Source organism: Zootoca vivipara, chromosome 2 (genome assembly GCF_963506605.1).
Source record: "Zootoca vivipara chromosome 2, rZooViv1.1, whole genome shotgun sequence".
Lineage (NCBI taxonomy): Eukaryota > Metazoa > Chordata > Lepidosauria > Squamata > Lacertidae > Zootoca > Zootoca vivipara.
In genome coordinates, this window is record NC_083277.1 from 115,898,451 (window position 1) to 115,916,885 (window position 18,435).

At 45.9% G+C, this 18,435-nt stretch overlaps 1 protein-coding gene across 3 annotated transcripts in view; it reads right to left on the reverse strand.

Annotated features, from left to right (window-relative positions):
* Nucleotides 1-18,435, reverse strand: part of SLC11A2 (solute carrier family 11 member 2) — a 61,136-nt gene that overhangs the window by 23,049 nt on the left and 19,652 nt on the right. For all 3 annotated transcript variants that reach the window (XM_035103090.2, XM_035103098.2, XM_035103106.2), the window contains 8 exons: nt 17,363-17,488; nt 16,211-16,330; nt 11,715-11,821; nt 8,372-8,442; nt 6,551-6,618; nt 5,234-5,389; nt 3,432-3,590; nt 2,578-2,661 (listed from right to left, as the gene is read on the reverse strand). In XM_035103090.2, coding sequence (XP_034958981.1) covers nt 2,578-2,661; nt 3,432-3,590; nt 5,234-5,389; nt 6,551-6,618; nt 8,372-8,442; nt 11,715-11,821; nt 16,211-16,330; nt 17,363-17,488 — 891 coding nt within the window. The remainder of the gene's footprint in view (nt 1-2,577; nt 2,662-3,431; nt 3,591-5,233; nt 5,390-6,550; nt 6,619-8,371; nt 8,443-11,714; nt 11,822-16,210; nt 16,331-17,362; nt 17,489-18,435) is intronic.

Below are 18,435 nucleotides of genomic sequence, written 5' to 3' on the forward strand. Positions count from 1 at the left end.
GTTTTAACTGCAGGGTGTCCTGGAAAAGACACTCTGCATTAAGAAAGAAGGGAACTGAGTTCCCTTCCATTTTCCACTTTCCTGATGTTCCAAATGACTGGTCCCCTGGAGTTATGATTTGAATTGTTGTCAGGATTCTAACTGGCCTAACTGACCTAAGAATTCTGCAGAGCAGTTGCTGCTGTGGCCGGCTGCTCAGGTGAACGTCAGCCCAGTGGTCAGCAGCTCAGTCTTCTTGAGGCTCAGGAGCACCTAGCAAATACTGGTCTATTCCTGGCACACTAGACTCTAGCTGAAGAACGCATTTCACGTAAGTTTATGGCTTAAACATTCCTCACTATGCCATCAGGTGTGTTTATGCTCTGTGGAAAAGGATAGCTGCAGTGGCAGATAGCAAAACAGCGAAATCATGAGCAGATTCCCATCCACAACAGGTTGCTGAGGTTATTGCCATTTTCACAGGAACGATGCAACAGTATATTAAATCAGTAGCAGTGTGTTGGAAGGAAGTATGTGTGTTGGCTTCTCTGGATCAGATGTCCATACCTAACCAGGGGGTGGGAGGGAGCAGGGGAACTCTTTCTTTTGCTGCTTCTTTCTGACCATGGAAGCATGTCATGTCCTTCAATGACTAGACATGCTTGTTATTCCCTCTCTCATTGCATGTTGTCTTCTCTTTTGTTTCCAGGATGCCTGCCAATGTCTCCCTGAGTCTTCTCTCCAAACCCCGCCTGCGGTTCAGACAAGGCTCTCTTTTGGAGAGGTGGCTGAGCTTAGTTTCTCGCCTCCAGTTATGTGCGTTCTTGACGGGGATTTTGGGCTGGATGATGTGCATTGCAACAACAGCCAGTGTGAACTGGAGAGTGTGGCGTGTAGAAAACATCGATGGAATCGCCTCTGGAAATGTCTGGATTGGAATCTGGGCTGTCTGTTTTTGGAGAGACCCTTCTAACGATGGCAACGCTTTTTGGCATTGTGAAGATCTCAATGAGCAACATCCAAGCCTCCCAAGGGAAATTTTTTTTGCTCAGGACTTAATGGCATTAGCTTCCCTTATGAATTCAGCGGCCCTAGTGTTAATGTCATTTGCCTTGTACAATGCGTTTGAGCCCAGAATACATAATAATTTTGTGTTAACCTTTTTTAGGATTGGAGCTTTCCTGAACGTATTTGCAGGGATACTTTTCCTGATTTCTGTGATATGGAACATGTCTGCTGTCTTGCAAAATGGGGAAATCAACTTCCCAGAATTCCCGGAACCTGAATTGCCTCTACTGCCTCCAATTCCCAGCGAGCAGCATATTGGACCTTCTATTTACCTAGGCTATATCGCTGCGGGTTTCCAGCTGCTGAGTGCAGCATTGGTTGGGATTGAGATACTTTGCTTCAAGACCCCCGCAATAGAGACACGTGAAATAGAAACTGTAGTGGTGATTGCCCCAGGAAGTGAGGTAAAAACCGAGAGTCTAACTACTTGTTCGAAGTGTGGTTCTCTGCTGGATCTGGTAATTCGAGAAGAAACATTCTCAGTGGAGATGGAGGAAAGCAATGCAGACAATATTGTAAGTCAAGAGGAATGTTGCTCAGTGCAGCTAGAGGAAAGTTATGTAGAAAATATTGTAATTCAAGAGGAATCCTCCTCAGTGGATATAGACAAAAGTCGTGAAACCCAAAGGTCGCCTGAAAGACATCTAAGCCCACCTGAAGCCCCTAGACATACCGTTATACATGTGACTCCCTGCAACAGGGAATAGTAAACAGAGTCCCACATCTTTTTGCATAAGATAGTGACTGCCGAGGACTCCTTATCCTTTTCCCTTCTCCCCTTTTCATTGTATGTCTCAGAATTATATTATATATAGATGGTTTATATGATTTTATTGTTATACATATGCCAATAAAGGTGTTGAATTGAATTGAACTGTGTGGTTTTTTTTTAAAAAAACTATCCTACCTCTCACTCCAAAGATGCTCAAGCTGGCTATCGAACAATAATACGCACAGAATATTACAGAGGTGTGTACAATGTCTCTCTCATATTTTTCCCCTCTAACATTTTAACAAATCAGTTTTGGTTATTGAGACATTGGGAAGAAAAGGGGGGGGGAGAGGAGGGGGGAGAGGGAGGTGGGTGGGGCTGGTGTCCAGGGCCGGTGCTAGGGTTTTTTGCGCCCTAGGCGAGATCACCTTCTGGTGCGCACGCCCCCAATTAATAAAAAATAAAATAGAAAAAATAGAAAAAGGAAAATAGAAAAAAAATAAAAAATAGGAATAAAAAGTAGAAAAAACAAAAACAAAAAACAAAAATAAAATAAAAAACAATTGATCCTCCCCTTCTCCTCCCCCGTCCTCCTCCTCCTCCTGCCTGCTTCCTCGCTACACAGAGATTCTTTTTGGATTTTAAACGCAGTCAACTTTGGGGGAGCAAGGGCTGAAATGCTCAAAGACGGTTCTGAGCCAAGCCCAATATTCCTTTGCTGCCTCAATAAAAATGCATATTGCCGTTCAAAGACCTACTCACCCCATTTTTTTTAAAAAAAATATTTTATTTGTTGAATATAAGAACAACATACTCACCCCTTTATAGATATCGACATCCAGGGTCCCATTTGATTGAAACAACGAAGGTGGAGCAAAGGTTTTATTTGCACACATCTCTTGCTGCAAAGACAAATTTTGACGTGTTTCAAAAACTACGTTTTCACAAGGTCAAGTATGAGGAGAGGAACATATTGCTGGGATATATATGTGCTGGGAGGTTCCATCAGGATGCAGCAGGAGAAATGGGATGCAATAATAATAATAATAATAATAATTATTATTATTATTATTATTATTTATACCCCGCCCTCCCTGTCCAAGGCCGGGCTAAGGGCAGCCAACACCAAATATATAATACATTAAAAACACAAGATCAAACAATTGATTAAAACACAGCTCAAAATCACAATAAAATCAGAATAGAATTAAGTGGCCAACCCACGAATCACAGCCATGAAGGTAGGAATATTAAATATTCGCCAGGCAAGGTCACCCGTGCTGGTCCCATATGTATGGTTGCTCTATTGATTCTTTCGAGATCCAAGCACCTCCCCTTTTCCATGAACTGTTTCCAACAGGCCTTATAGTATTTTCTAACCAAGAATCAGTGCCTGGGCTTGCCTTTCCCCCACCTTTTCCCTCAAATCGCATTTGCTTTTGTGTGATCCTCTTTCGGGCTGCATATGTGTGGGCAGGGCCTGCCTTATTAGTGATCTTCACAAGCCACTCAAAGAATGGCTTTTTGATAGAGGCGTCCCATATAAATGCTTCAAATATTGGTTTAGTTTGGGCCATGCCAAGTTACTGGGATACATCCTGTTCCCTTCTGGGAATGCCTTAAAATTATGGAAGAAAGTGTACCAGAAGAGAAACAGAGAATAGGGACTCACCAAGTCTTTGTTTGTCTTTCCGAAGAAGGCTTGGGCAAAGACCGAAACGACGAAGACGTTTATAATGAAGGAGATGAAGAGGGCAATGCAGGATTCTATGAAGAAATATTTGTTGGCCTCACTGACCTCCTTCTTGTTGGCCCGATTCACCTGTCGAGACTGGACAGAAAGAGAACAGGTTAGCACAGCCTGCAAGAAGAGGTTTATTCACCCATCTTTTGAAGGTCAATAGTTAAATGGGCTAGGCTGTGTACATAGGGTCTCACAGGTACATGCAGTACAATAGTGCGCCTGTGACTACACAGCCTTTCGGAACAGAAGGTTCATGTAAGGGAATTTCCACCTTGGCCTACCCAACTTAACACTAGAACCTGGGTTCATCTAAGAAAGTTGAATCCTGGAAGATTCAGAACAGGGGAAAAAGAAAGTATTTCTTAATGCAGCCCATAAGCAGCTGCTTGGCACCGTGAGAACAAGGATGCTGGACTAGAACTCAGCCCTCCAGATGTTCTGGGACTACAACTCCCATCATCCTTAGCTAACAGGACCAGTGGTCAGGGATGATGGGAATTGTAGTCCCAAAACATCTGGAGGGCTGAGTTTGCCTATGCCTGGACTAGATGAACTGCTGATGTGATCCAACAGGGTCCTTTTTTAGTTCAAGATGGGAAGGAACCACAACACATTTTATACAGGAATGTGAATATAAAGGGAACATACACAGAACTGAAAGCTATAAAAGTTATAAAGTTGTAGAATATCCCAAAGAGGGCTGTTAACCCAGTTCATTCTTCTCAAAAGAGTGACTGGATTTTAGAAACATATCACGGGCTGCAACAATCCCTGTGGTGTCCTGCCAACATAACAGGCAACCAGGACCTCTGGACGGTTAAGTCCAGTCAAAGGCGACTATGAGGTTGCAGCGCTCATCTCCCTTTTTAGGCTGAGGGAGCCGACGTTTGTCCATAGACAGCTTTCCGGGTCATGTGGCCATCATGATTAAACCGCTTCTGGTGCAATGGGACACTGTGATGGAAACCAGAGTGCACGGAAACGCCGTTTACCTTCCCGCCACAGCAGTACCTATTTATTTACTTGCACTGGCATGCTTTGGAAGTGCTGGGTTGGCAGGAGCTGAGACAAAGCAACGGGAGCTCGCCCCATCGCGGGGATTCGAAACACCGACCTTCTGATTGGCAAGTCCAAGAGGCTCGGTGGTTTAGACCACAGTGCCACCCACATCCCTCTAACTAGGGTTACGGTAACAAGTCACAACTGCTGTCTTCCTGGTCACTGAGCTGGGGGGGGGGGCTGTGCCATGAGAGAAGCTGTGGCTTCTTTCCATCAGCCTGCATGGTTGTTGCTGTGTGTGTATGAATGCCTTTCACGGAAGGCAAATTTGAAGGCATCCATGGTAGGCACAATTTGACTGCTGGGTGGTGAGAGTGTCACTAGGAGTGCTGTGGCCTCTTCTCAGCTCCCCCAGTCGTCGTCTTCTTCTTCTTCTTCTTCTTCTTCTTCTTCTTCTTCTTCTTCTTCTTCTTCTTCTTCTTCTTCTTCTTCTTCTAGCACAGCGAGCGGTAATGCAAAGGCAGCCATTTTAACTAAACCACAGGATTGATTTCCCAGAGTGTGTGTGTACGCAGACGCGCGAGACGGAATCAACAGTGTCACAGAACAGGCGACCGCTTCAGAAGCCAAGTGTGCGAAGGTTCACAAGTGTGACTTCGCTGTGTGGCATTCGTGAGCGGAAAGACTGAAGTGAAAATCGGCCCCACAGGCAAACAACACCCCAAGCTTACCTTGACCAGCGCAGAATGCAAGTACATGTTGTGCGGCATGATGACAGCACCCACGATCCCAACGGCTTGCTCTAGCTGAGGAACGCCACAGCCTTCACAGTACGGCATGAACATCCCTTTCAGCAACTGGCCCTGGTTTGGCCCCACCCTAAAATACTGTAGGGACATAGAGGATGGCCATTAGCACAGTGGCCTTGGGCAAGACACAGGTGTCTACTTTTAGACCGATACAGCAATGCCCTCGCGAGGTACTTTCCCTTCCGCAGACATTTGCTGAACTACAACTCCCACTGTCACGGTCCTTGTTTGGCTACTTCTGAGAAACTAGTACCACAGCCATTCTGTCTTTAAGGCTTTTATTTTGCCTGATATTTACAATGTGATTCAGTATCAAGAATACATGTCCGATCAGTCTGACGAAGATTCTCCCAATGCCTGGCGTCTGCTCCTCCCCCAGCATAGTAAGCGTGGGATTCCTGCCCTCCTCCCTTTGCGCCTGCGCACCTTGGAATGTCCTAAGTCAGGCATGAACTTAAAAGGGCGAGGCATCTCCCCGCTGGACACTTCCCCTGATCCCTCCCCCTGATATCCTGTCTGAGGTTGCAGTAAGGGCTCTAGGATGCTGCCTGAGCCAGGGTGCCTCTCTTCTGCGATTGTCAGGGAATGCTCACTGCTAGACCAATCCCTGACACCCACTAACCCTAACCAACGGCCATACTTGCTGTGGCTGATTGGAGTTGTAGTCCAAAACACCTGGAGGGCACTCAGTTGGGGAAGACCAAGGCAGCAAATCTCTCTTTTCAGCCCACTCTTACATGGCTATATTGATACAGAGCAAGGGTAGCGTATCTGATTACACCCTTGGGGTGTAGCAGATTTTGCTGACTGCACAGTTGCTGTTTTGTTTTCATATCTGGCTCTGATGAGAGATCTAACAACATTTTATAGCTAACATTTTATATTGTTAGCCACCCTGCGCTTCCATTGCGAGGAAGGGGGGGAATATAAGCATGATAAAATAAAAATAAATATGAAGTAAGGTGTAAATGCATCACCACCACAAAGCGGCAAATTTCACCCTTATGGGAAATCACAAGCTCATCCCAAACAATATGAAGACCACTTCTCTGGCAAGTCAAACTATGTACCAACACTTACGTGGAACCACTAGGAGAGGTTACATAGAATCATAGAATTGCAGAGTTGGAAGGGGTCAGGAGGGTCCTCTAGTCCAACATGTTTTGTTACATTCTAAATGGGGAAAGTCACTTTTTAATCTCTAATGCAAAAACCCCACATATTAAAAAGCAATGTTACCTCATATCCAAATGTAATGGCCATAATGGTAATCAGGAACCCGAAAAAAGCTTCCAGTTTCCTCAAGCCTGAAAAAGACACACATGCACCTTTAAAAAGATACTTTGGGAGCCAAAAGTCCTTTCATAGAATCCAGAATAGTGAAAGCAATTCCCCAGTGCCCCACCTGTTCCCACCAGGCATCAGGTCAAGCGGCACTGTGGGCATTTACACACCACACAAATTGCTCTTCAACAAAACACAACATGCATGCCTTGAATGTCCAGCACAGTGTGAGGACCTTCCATTGTGCAAGGAGAAATCTTTGCACTGATGGAACAAGCGACTTAAGTGGTGCATTGAATACAACTGTTAGGGTGCAACTAGATCAGCAGTCAAAATATACTTTAGATCTTGTTGCAGCACCCAGGGCAACTGTATTCTTTTGCTAGAACAGAAGATCTGCTGTACTATAGGGACAGAGTGATTCGCAATTGAAGCATGCCTGCACATGAACGGGTACTCTAATTCAGGAGAGAGTGGGGTGGACAGTCTTCAAATAATTTAAAAAAAACAAAAGGGTTCAGCGAGTGGTCTGGCACTGGGGGAAGAAGAGGAGAACCATGCTGGTGTTTCATTTCTAAAGACCCATATGAGCCCTCCTGTGCTTCAGAGGTCCAATGGAAACAAAAAATTCCAATTCTAGCATGGGCAAACATTTCCCTTAAGTCTTTCAAAATTCAAGAAAAATTTTTTTTGGGGGGGATTGGAAAACAGGCAATTGAAGAGGTGGGGGCAGGGCAGGTAGGAAAGGCTGCTTTGCAGCATCTCCAGCAATGAAGAGACCAGCAATTTTCATAAGCCAAGTAGAGAATATTTCCCACAACACACACACACACACACACACACACACACACACACACAGAGAGAGAGAGAGAGACTTGGGTTGGTGTGGGAAGAGCACTCAGCAAAAGCATTGCGGCTTCTCTCTCAGACAGGAAGGATTCCATAATACTGAGTGACAGGTGCACATTTGCATCACAAAATGGAAACTCTTTCCAGCACAATCCCATGGCATTTACACAAAAGGAAAGTCTACCAAGCTCAATGGGCCTTCTTTCCATGAAAAGCATACACCAAGGATACAAAGCCCACTAGCCCATAGAGCAGGCATGTCCAACAGGTAGATTGTGATCTACCGGTAGATCACTGGACATCTGTGGTAGATCACTGGGTGTCTGTGGTAGATCACGTTAGATCTCTCCCCCCCCCAGAAAAAGCTTTGGCTCCCCCCCCCAAAGCTCAACAACTTTGTCAATAACAATGGGTAGATCACAGCCAGTATTTTTATAATGTGAGTAGATCACAATCTCTTGGGAGTTGGCCGTGCCTGCCATAGAGCATTAGAGGCCATGTACAAAGGCTGGTTCTTTGGCACAAGGTGAGACAGGGAAGAGCGAATGGGAACACCAAACCAGGAAGCTGATGACTATAGGAACTACGAAAGTCACATGTCAAGGAATTAATCATTTTGAATCAGTGTTTCCCATGCAAGACATCGTGCTGCTAGAATCCACAGCTTTTGCAAAGTGGATTGCGAGACTTCCCCTACAATCTGGAGAGCCATGCAAGCTCTAATCCTCGTTCCCAGCAGGGCCTCCAATGTGGAATCTGTGTTTGCAAAGCAAGTCGAAGGCAAAGGCCCATTTCCAGGATTTTGCAAGCGTGCCCCAATGAATAAATAGCAGGGCCTACTCAGAGTTGATTGCGAAAGTGCTCTTACTCCACTTGTAGGATTACTAAGTACAGGAGGAGGAGCGCTTATATAAGAAAGGAGCTTACCGTACTTGTCCAGGAAGAGAAACATAAAGGTGTCAGCAATTGTGATGAGAACTCCGCCCCACAAAGGGATTCTGCAGGAAGACAAAACAGGTGGGGGAGGTTTCAGGGTGTTCTAAGTGCACTGGTTGAAAACCAAGTGGGGCCAAGCCTCCTTTAAGTTCACAGTCTGTTTAAAAGTGTTGGGAAAGGTAGACAAAAGACCAGAACACGCACCGGACCAGAACACGCACTTAGTTTTTAGAGGAGGAAAACCAGGGAAAAAATATTCTGAACGAAACAGTGGATGCATGATTTTTTGTGGTTCATGCTGTGACCACAGACATATGTGATTTGACGGTGGATTTGGGGTGACCCAATGCAAAAATCCTGAGGATCCATGTGGATCTGTGGCTTTGTAACCACGTATTTGTGCCATTGCAGCCCCACGAAACAGTGGATGTGTGATTTTTTTTGGTGCAGGCTTTAGCCATGGACATGCCATGTGATCTGATGGTGAATTTGGGGTGACCCAATGCAAAAAATCCTGAGGATCCATGTGCTTTTACCTCCCCCCTCCCAGGCAGCCTCCTTTATTGCAAGCATCCCTTATCTGGCTTGCCAATCAGCTGCTCAACAGCTTCATTTTAACACCCTCTCTCCCTCTTGTTTGCCTTCCTTAGCTAGAGCAGTTTTTTCCCTTTTCTTCTAATTGCTCTTGTTGCTTGCTTTGGTACTCTCCTCGCAAGTTCGCAGCCTCCTTTATTGTTAGCATCCCCCCTCTCCCTGTTTCTAAATGACTCTGGCGGCAGAGGCATCCTTCTCCTTCTGCTCCCGAGGGATCCATGGCATTCGCTCCATAACACGCACAAAGATTTCTCCTTACTCTTGAGGAGGAAAAAACTGTTATGGAGCGAAAGATACGGTACTTGCCTATTGAGAGGCAAAGAACCTGGGAAATCTCATTCAACCATGGAAGGGGAGGGAATCAGATAAGAGAAAGTCACAAGGAAACGCTAAGCATGTTTGTTGAAAGTTTATGGGGTGAAAGACTGCATTTTCCCAGCGATGGAAAAAAAACGGGCAACTTAACAGCAGCCTTCTTGCTACAAGTGGCTATGCCCAGCTAAGCTCTGAAGCCTGTGGGCATTTTAGAAAACCAGCTGCCCTTTCAGGATGGAAAAGAGAGGGGGGCCAGGATGACATTGCCATGCCTTGTGCTACCCTTCGAATAAGGGTCATATCTTCCCTCCACAGTAGCCATTATTTTTAAAAAAGCAATTAAATATTGCCTAGCAATTCTTAACAATAACACTAAAATTCAGTGTTAAGAAGTATTTAGAAAGGAACTGATAGAAATATGACAACTATCGGAATGTATAAGGCAGGGCTACCACAGCAGAGTCAGACCAATTTGTCCCTCTAGCTCAGGATTGTCCACACTGGCTGGCAGCAGCTGCTCAAGGCTTCAGGCAGGGGACGTTCCTAGTCCCAGGGATTGCTCTACCCAATGAGCTCTGGTGCTTTCTTCAGATGCCACCGTATAAAATAAGGGGCACACAGTTCCATTTAATTTATAGCCACTGCATCCTGCCCTTCAGGATGAAAGGCTTCGAGAACGACGGAAGAATATCAACTGTAAACATTTAGAACACAGTTACAGGTAGGTAGACGTGTTGGTCTGAGACAAAGCAAAATAAAAAAAATTCCTTCAGTAGCACCTTAAAGACCAACTAAGTTTTTATTTTGGTATGAGCTTTCGTGTGCATGCACACTTCGTCAGATACACTGAAACAGAATCAGCCAGACCCTTATTTATATTCAGAGGGTGGGGGGTGGGAATGGGTGATGGGCTGATAGGAGTGGTGAACCTGTTAATGGCTGTTAACGACTGCTGATGACTGCAATTGGTCCTGCGGGGGGGGGGGAGCAAGGCACAAAAGAAAGCTAGATCATGCATAATGAGGCACAAAAGAAAGCTAGATCATGCATAATGAGATAAGAATCCGATGGGCAGAGATAACATAAAACGTGTAATAGATTATAAACATGTTCTCGTAACAGACGGTATTGTGTCAAAATACCCCTTATGTGGGGCTGTGCAAAGCTAGGCTTCCCAGCAGACACGGGCTCTGCTGGCGATGGAATTCCCAGCCTAGGGAACTGAATTCCTTTGCCTGGTGAATTCCTGGCCTTGCTGAGCAATTCTGATGCCGAGCGAGGCTTGCCAAGAGTACAGCCTCGCTCTGTTACTGTTGGCAAATAAAGGCTTGTTTATTTTTCGAAAGCTCTGCCAAAAAACCTGAGTGGATCTAATTTCTAGCTGCCCATATCTGCAGTGTATTTACTAAATGTTTAAAATAAAATTGGGGGGGGGGGGCAAAGCAGTAGTGAAGTGGGAGGACGAGGGTTTGCAGCAGGAGTGGGGAACCTGTGGGTATCAAGAACTGGTTGGACCCCCATTCCCATCAGCCCTGGCCAAGTTGGCTAACAGTTAGGGGTGATGGGAGCTGTAGTCCAGCAACATCTGGAGGGCCAAAGATTCCCTACCCCTGGTTTATTCTAAGTAAGGGGGGTGCATTATGGGAGAGCTGGTGGCAGCAAAGAGGAGACAGCATACGGGAGGAATGGCTTTGCCTTGTCAGAGCTTCTCTCCTGCAGAAATCAGTGAGCTGAATTGCAAATGTTTAGAAGTGTTGTGTGGACAGAGCTGGCCTAGGGCTAAAGCTGGTTCAATAATGCATGTGTGGAATCCTATGCTTGAATGTTCTCCAGGATCCAAGGAAAAGACACATCCCCAAACCATTTGCACCATCCCCGAATATGGAAAACAAAAAGTTAGGATGAATGGTTCTAGGCTGAGTTTCTCAATGATGTAATCCTGCCAGCCAAGCTGGTGCCAAACGTATTGTTCGGCTTTCCTTTGGACCACATCAGTGAGACCGAGAGGGGGGGTCTTGTTGTCTGTGCAGCCCAGGACCTCCATAGACACTGCCCAAACTTGCACTCCAGGGAGGTCACTTCGGTGCTGCTAATGTAGTGGTTTGACTTCACCCTTAGAGGCGCACTCCATTGTCTCTCGAGACAGATGGGTGCTGCCAACAACTAGGTTTCTACATGAAGGGAGTTTCTTTTTTACAATGAGGTACATTCAAGCATGTGGACTTTCCCAAGTGCATTCTGAAATTTTGACAGTCCTAGGAAGGCTGTGCAACGTTTATTATTTTCCCATATATAGACCAGCCACCAGAAGTTCCACTTTACACACAGGAGCAGGGCACTGCAAGAAAACAAACCATGTTTTCTCTCGTTCAGAATACAAACTGGTGACGCCACTCCAGAAGCAGAGGACAAAAAGGCAACTTACATCCCAACGGACAGGAGGTGAATGGCGATGGCTGAGCCAATGACTTCTTGCATATCTGAGCCAACAATGGCAAGCTCCACCATCAACCACAAGATAATCCGAGGGACCTAAGGCGCAATCAAGATTTTTGTTTTATACACACACAAAATATGAAAGAAGCAAATGGGTAAAACAAGGATGCACACCCAGAATTTTTTTTAAAAAAAACAAACACAACTTCCACTGTTCGTTTGTTAATATGAACAACCTTCCTACTATGAGATCATAGCTGCCAAGTACCCCGTTTTCCCCGGGAAACCCCCCGTTTTTACTTCCCTTTTCCCGGTGGTCCCCCGTATTACTTCGTCTCCCGTTTTTCTCTGTTATTTTCTCCTGCCAGCGGCCATTTTTTTCTTTCCGATTTGCCCTTCTATGGGCACCATAAATGGCTGCCGCCGGCTTCAAAAGTCACATCTACGCATGTCCAGAAGTGCATAGACGCGACTTCCGGTCTCGGCGGCAGCCATTTTTGGTGCCCATAGATGGGCAGAGCGACACCGGAAGTTGCGTCGACGCACTTCCTGACATGCGTACAAGCGACTTTCGAAGCCGGCGGCGGCCATTTTTGGTGCCCATAGAAGGGCAAAGCGACACCGGAAGTTACGTCGACGCAACTTCCGGTGTCACACGGCTGCCGGTCCCGGATTCTGCAGTCCGGGACTTGGAAGGTAAGCTATGATATATCCTAATGGTACACAAACAACCATATTTCCACAAGCAATTAGTGACTCCCCTCCTCACCAAATCTTAACCCTTTTTCTCTCCAAATAAACTACTTTTTGCCCATCAATCTCATGTGCCCCAGGGCTCTGTCCGAGAGCATCAGCCACCTTGCTGAAAGAAAGCAAGAAGCTCTGGGTCTGCCTGGATGGAAGGCTGACTGGGAACCACAAGGATCCCACCTTGAATTCCATGATGATGATGATGATTTTATTATTTGTACCCTGCCCATCCGATTGGGTTGATGGCAGAAAGGTGTCGCTAAATAAAAAACCAGGACTTTTCTTTTTCCAAATCTTTCTTGAGCAATGGAGGTGCACGTCAGAAAGATTTACCCACTGCTACTTGATAGGGTGGAGAGAAGGAAAAGGAACCCTTCCTGGGCCTCCGTTTCATTTCCACATAGCAAAACCTGGTGGTCAAAAAAACCCACAGAGGCAGCAATACTTAGTTTATTCACATGAAGCAGGTAAGCTTGAAATCTTGATATTAATGTTATCTATATTTGACAGCTAATATTAGGCCCTAATATTATCAAGTGTTCTTGGTTGGACAGTGTTCTTGAAGCTGCGAACATGTCATGAACAAGACCAAATCACAATCCAATGCTCATATTCTTGGGAGTAAGCCCCAATTAACACAAGAAGACTGTGAGTGACTGTAGGTTTGGGCTGCAATATAAGTTATAGTTATAATGAGAAGAGATGACTCCCTGGAAAAGACCCTGATGTTGGGAAAGATGGAGGGCACAAGGAGAAGGGGACGACAGAGGACGAGATGGTTGGACAGTGTTCTCGAAGCTACCAACATGAGTTTGACCCAGCTGCGGGAGGCAGTGCAAGACAGGAGTGCCTGGCGTGCTCTGGTCCATGGGGTCACGAAGAGTCGGACACGACTAAACAACAACAACATTATCAAGTGTTAAGACTGTTTAAGCAACAGGAAGACCAAGGCTCCTAACTGTCCTTTTGCAGTCTCAGATCAACCTGTCATGTGTGTGGCGTCAGGTATTAGACTTAATAGTTGTAACGCCACTTCCCTACGACAATATTGAGCTAAAAGCGGCAAACGGCAATAAAGCCTCACGGAAAAATTAGCAAACAACGCCTCCATCAATATAATCGTATGGAAAACACAACAGCACTGAGTTTTAAAAAAGAAAGTAGTAAACAATGGATGCAGCTCAAATCGAAACTCAGAATGATTAAAAAATAATTGATTAGAATTGGCTGCTGAGCTCAATGCGATTTGACATGATCCCTTTGGCGAAGGGAGGAGCATGATCCCAGGCAGAAAGTTCTTCTAACCACAAGGTGGGCGGGGAAACTGGTCTTGTTCTGCCCTAGATGGAAGACACCCTCGTTTGCCAGCAGCATGGCATCAGGTGAGTGGAAACTTATGAGCCAAAAACAGCCTTGCGGCCAAAATTGTGAGGCCTGGTGGACCTAATTAAGCCAATAGGCCAGAGGGAACCCACTGTATTAGGGTCTAATTCCTGTGGATCAAACCAGAGGCAGAGACAGAAGCAGATTTAAAGGGGGCGGAAGATACCCAGTTACCACAGGCACTGAGCAATAAAAATAACAGTTGCTGCAGTCTATTTTTAGAAATTAATCACTTCTGATGAGGAAAGGGTTCTAAGTCTGCTGACCGGCGACCACCTACGTGGATTACACTGCCTGGAATTTGGCAAGTCCTGAGCCAACAGACACCAACCAGATTTGTGAAGCCAATTTTCAGCTACAAGGGAAGCTCAGCGTGAAGAGACGTGCTTTTAAGTAAAATAAAATAAAATCCTTCTGCAGAGAGCCACAATGAGCTTTCTGAAGGCAATGTCCATTAGAGCCACAAACGACACCGAAAGGAAACTCTTCGCACCCCAGAATTTTAGTTTGCAAATTTTTCCCTTCCCTGCATTAGCTTCCTGCCTGATGCTACCAAGGGGAAGAAGAGAAGAAGCTCAAGGCCAGGAGGGATGGGCCTACATTCGCAGCTCTTTCTTTGACAGTATCGGCCCTCCCAGAAACTGGCCCCTCCCACATGGTTTTTGGAGGCTGTTTTGAAGAAGCTGCGCTGGAGCAGTTACCACACCACCTTAGTCCCAGGAGATCTCAGAATGCAGCTTCTTCCTCTTTCAGCTCAGGAAAAATAGCTACGGTACTTGGAATTTGCCTGGCTTGACCTGGGACTCAACTCAAACCCAACTTCCTATTTACTGAGGATGTTCTAATGCAACCCCTGGGGGAGAGAAAGCAAATAGATGTGTCAAGTTCTGAATAACCCAAGAGGAAACTTAGTCCCGGGTTAGCTATAAACACAGACATGACCACCCAGAGAAATGTCACCAGAAATAAGATGGGGGCAGACAAGGAGGGTTTGCTAATCCTGGTGGAGGCGAGTGTTTTGCAGCTGAGATCCACATCCCTAGGCAACTGCGTCTTGCCGAAACAAGCCTCAAAAGAATTCCACAGAGAACAAAATACTCCTATGTGCTTGTTTAAAGCCAGGCTTTTAAGCAGACTGGCTTCTTCAAAGACTAGTAATTAAAGTGATTATGGAGAGGCAACACAAAGCAAATATCGCACGAGAGTAGAAGAACAGAGGAGGAAGGAAGAGGCTAAGTTGCAAGCCTGCCTGGAAGCCACAATCCCAGCCCCGCAATTCAAAATGCAGGCAATTTACTCTGTGCTGAGAGAAGTGCTCTCTGCACACATTCAGAAGGCATTCAAATACTCACTTAAAAAAAAGAGGAAAGTAAGCCCTGGGTTCAAGGTAAGAGCTGTATGGGAAAGTCTGGGCAAGCGGCAAATTCTCCTCCAGGTCATACCCTGCAACTCCCGGTAAGAAAAATCCGGGATCAGCAACGGCGCAGCACCGGGCGTAGAAGCAACTTCTGGTGCCGGCGCTGCCCGATTTCCGGTGCCCAGACATGGGCAGAGCGGCACCCGAAATTGGTTCTGTGCATTTCCAGACATGCGCAGATGGAGCCTCCCTGGCAGGAAGAAAATCCAGGGGATTTACAGGATTGTTCGCGTATTTAAATGGGTTTAAATACGGGGGTTTCCCCGCGAAAAACGAGAGACTTGGCAGCTATGCCTCCAGGTAGATCCCAGGTGGTGACGATCTTCAAAGAGGATGTGCACTCAGATTCATCCACCCCTATTTCCCCTGACAGGGCACCCCTGATTTAAAGGGCTGGCAGAGATGCAGTTTTGCCTATTTATGATAAAGGGTTGACACCCACGGTGCAGCCGGTGCTTTCTTTATATGCAGAAATAGTGCAAAAAGCCAGAGGATCTGGAGGCTGGTGTAGTCTTTCCTACTTCACTTCTAGGTCTCATTAACTCCACTGCATGTTGCTCTTTGGCACAATGCACCTGGCCTTCCCCCCATCTGCTTTTTTTTGGGGGGGGGGCTTTCTGGATCTGCATCTATCCCTTGTATGCATCAAATTCCCTTACACTCTCTGGCTACAGACTTTGAGAACAGCCTGGCATCTTCAGGAGCCTCTGTCTTGGGACTTGCCACAATTCCTGGCGCCCATCTTCCAGGCCTGTTTAATCCTGCCTCTGCTCAACCCCCCAGTTACTAGTTATCACCTATATTCCAATCCTGTCTAGCTGCTTTTAACACACGGGGAGATCCGATCCTACAACAACAACAACAACAAGGTGCATTCCTCTGCTCGCAACAAAAGCACAAGATAAATTTCCAAATGAATGGCTCAATTCACTCACCTTGGGATATTGCCGGTTGCATACTTCTGCCAGATGAAGTCCTGTTACCACTCCTAGCCTCGCTGCCAGTCGCTGCAAGAGCAGGCCAATGATCGTGGCTAGCAAGAGAACCCAGAGCAGCTGAAAGGCACAAAAGCACAGCAAGGTCAAGAGCAGCCAAGATATGAGAACTCTGGGAGCCAGCCAGCCAGCGGATTGTGTGTCCTAAAGTGTGTCTGCAATTCTTCACGAATTAAATACAGACGCAGCCTCAAACCCCTCTCACAATCAAAAACAGGGCATGGAGGAGAACACAGCTTTCAATTGCCCGTGTTTTATCAAGACCTAACTGCTGAAGCAGAATATTCCAGACATGTCCAGGCTACGTGACACATCCACAGGCATGGGAACTGTAGTCTAGAGACTTCTCTGTTGGATATTCTTACCGATCTGCTGAAAAGAATTACAATCCCCAGCTTCCTTGGAGAGTAGCATTTGGCAGGACTGTTGAAACCGGACAGGGCAGGAATGTCTTCAGGAAAATATACTACTAGATTTCAATCTAAGCTTTTTGTGAACGAGGAAACCAACGCATTCCTCCTCCAGTAATGTAAGCAATCAAGCTTAAGCCTATCTTAGCTGCTAAGGGCGAAGTAGTTAAGCAACCCAGCTAGAGACATGTTTTATTTAAAACTTAACTTTTCAGCTGCAGAATAATATATTGTAAGTTTTAAGGTTGTTCCAGAATAGCTTACCATCAGCTTATACCACTTGATCTTACATTATCAGTAGACCTTCCGGTTTCTGCTCTGACAGAGAAACAACGGAATAGTTGAACCCCTGATTTAAAGGGCAGGCGGAGATGCAGTTTTGCCTATTTATGGTACGGGGGCGACATCCACATCTGGGTGATTTGGGAAGAAAAAGCACTCTTTCCAGACCAGCCTGGTCCCACTGCAATTCATCTTCATGTCAGGAGGACTCAAGCATTAAAATAAAGACAAGGTCACCCCAAGAAGGCTGTGAAGTCCCCTATTCAAACACGGTTATGGTAAACATCTGCTGGCTAGAATTAATATTGCTTTGCACATGGAGTAGGAGTAAGCTCTCAAAACTCTATGGGTGGCGTTTAGGTGCTCAGGAGCAAATGTTTTGTAGCAAGAGGCTACTTACCTTAAAGCCCGCAATGGCGCCAGACTGCAGATCCGATTCTATGTTGCCTGGATCCAAGTAGGCTATGCTCATGAGAAACCCTGGCCCAGTGAAGGCCCAGAGTTTTCGAAAACTGAACAATGGATGCTTAAAAGGAAAAAAGAGTGGGGGATTAAGAGTGGGGAGGTGTTTTTCCACAGAAGGAAAGGAATTGCCCGAATGGTTAATGTCACAATCAATCAACACGGAAAGTTCCTTTGTTGTTGCTTTCTTTCTTTTTTAAACGATGCTTTAATTCCAGCAGGACCATCATGCTAGAAGCAGAAAAGGAGCAAACCCACCCAAAGATACAGCATCACACAAAGTCTACATCATGCCAGACACGTTTATCTTAACAATGGCCTAAATTTAGAGCATTTACTTTGAAATGTGCCCTGGGAAGCTTCCTTAAAGCTTATCAGGGCTTGCTCAAGCAGGAGACCAGTGATGGCAGGCAAGCTTCTCTGAAAGACAGCTCCCATCCACCACCACCAACCTCAGACTGCAAGGGAATGTTGGGTGCATTCTAGGAAGGCTCAGTTGATGTGGGGTGGCAACAAACCCAAATAGGTCTGAGCAGTGGCCTGCGTACATTCTGTGCGCCCTAGAACAAGAATGGGGATAAGCAAAGTTTGGATCTACTTATTATCAATCTTTGGGTGATCTGCAGCAGAACAGCAAGGATTTCTGACTCCCAAATGTTATGGTCTGGTTTTGGACAATGCCTCTCCTTGTTGCAGATGCTCATTTTGAACCTCAACATTCCTTTGGTTAGGAAGCATTTGTGGTCATCGTTAGCTGCAGAGGTGATCCACAAGCAGCTAAATTTATGTCCGTGCTTTAGGGACTGCCCACACACACAGCCTGCAGGGAAAGGTCTGTGCTGCTGTAACATTTCAAAAGTTAACATCAGTAGCTGTCCACAGAGCACCATTGTTCCTCTTCGTTCAACCATTACACTGGCTAGGTTAGCAAGGAAAATGACTGTTTCATTTCTGCTCCCTGGAAAGTAATAGGAAGGTACATAGAGGCCCATCTCTCACTGTAATCATCTT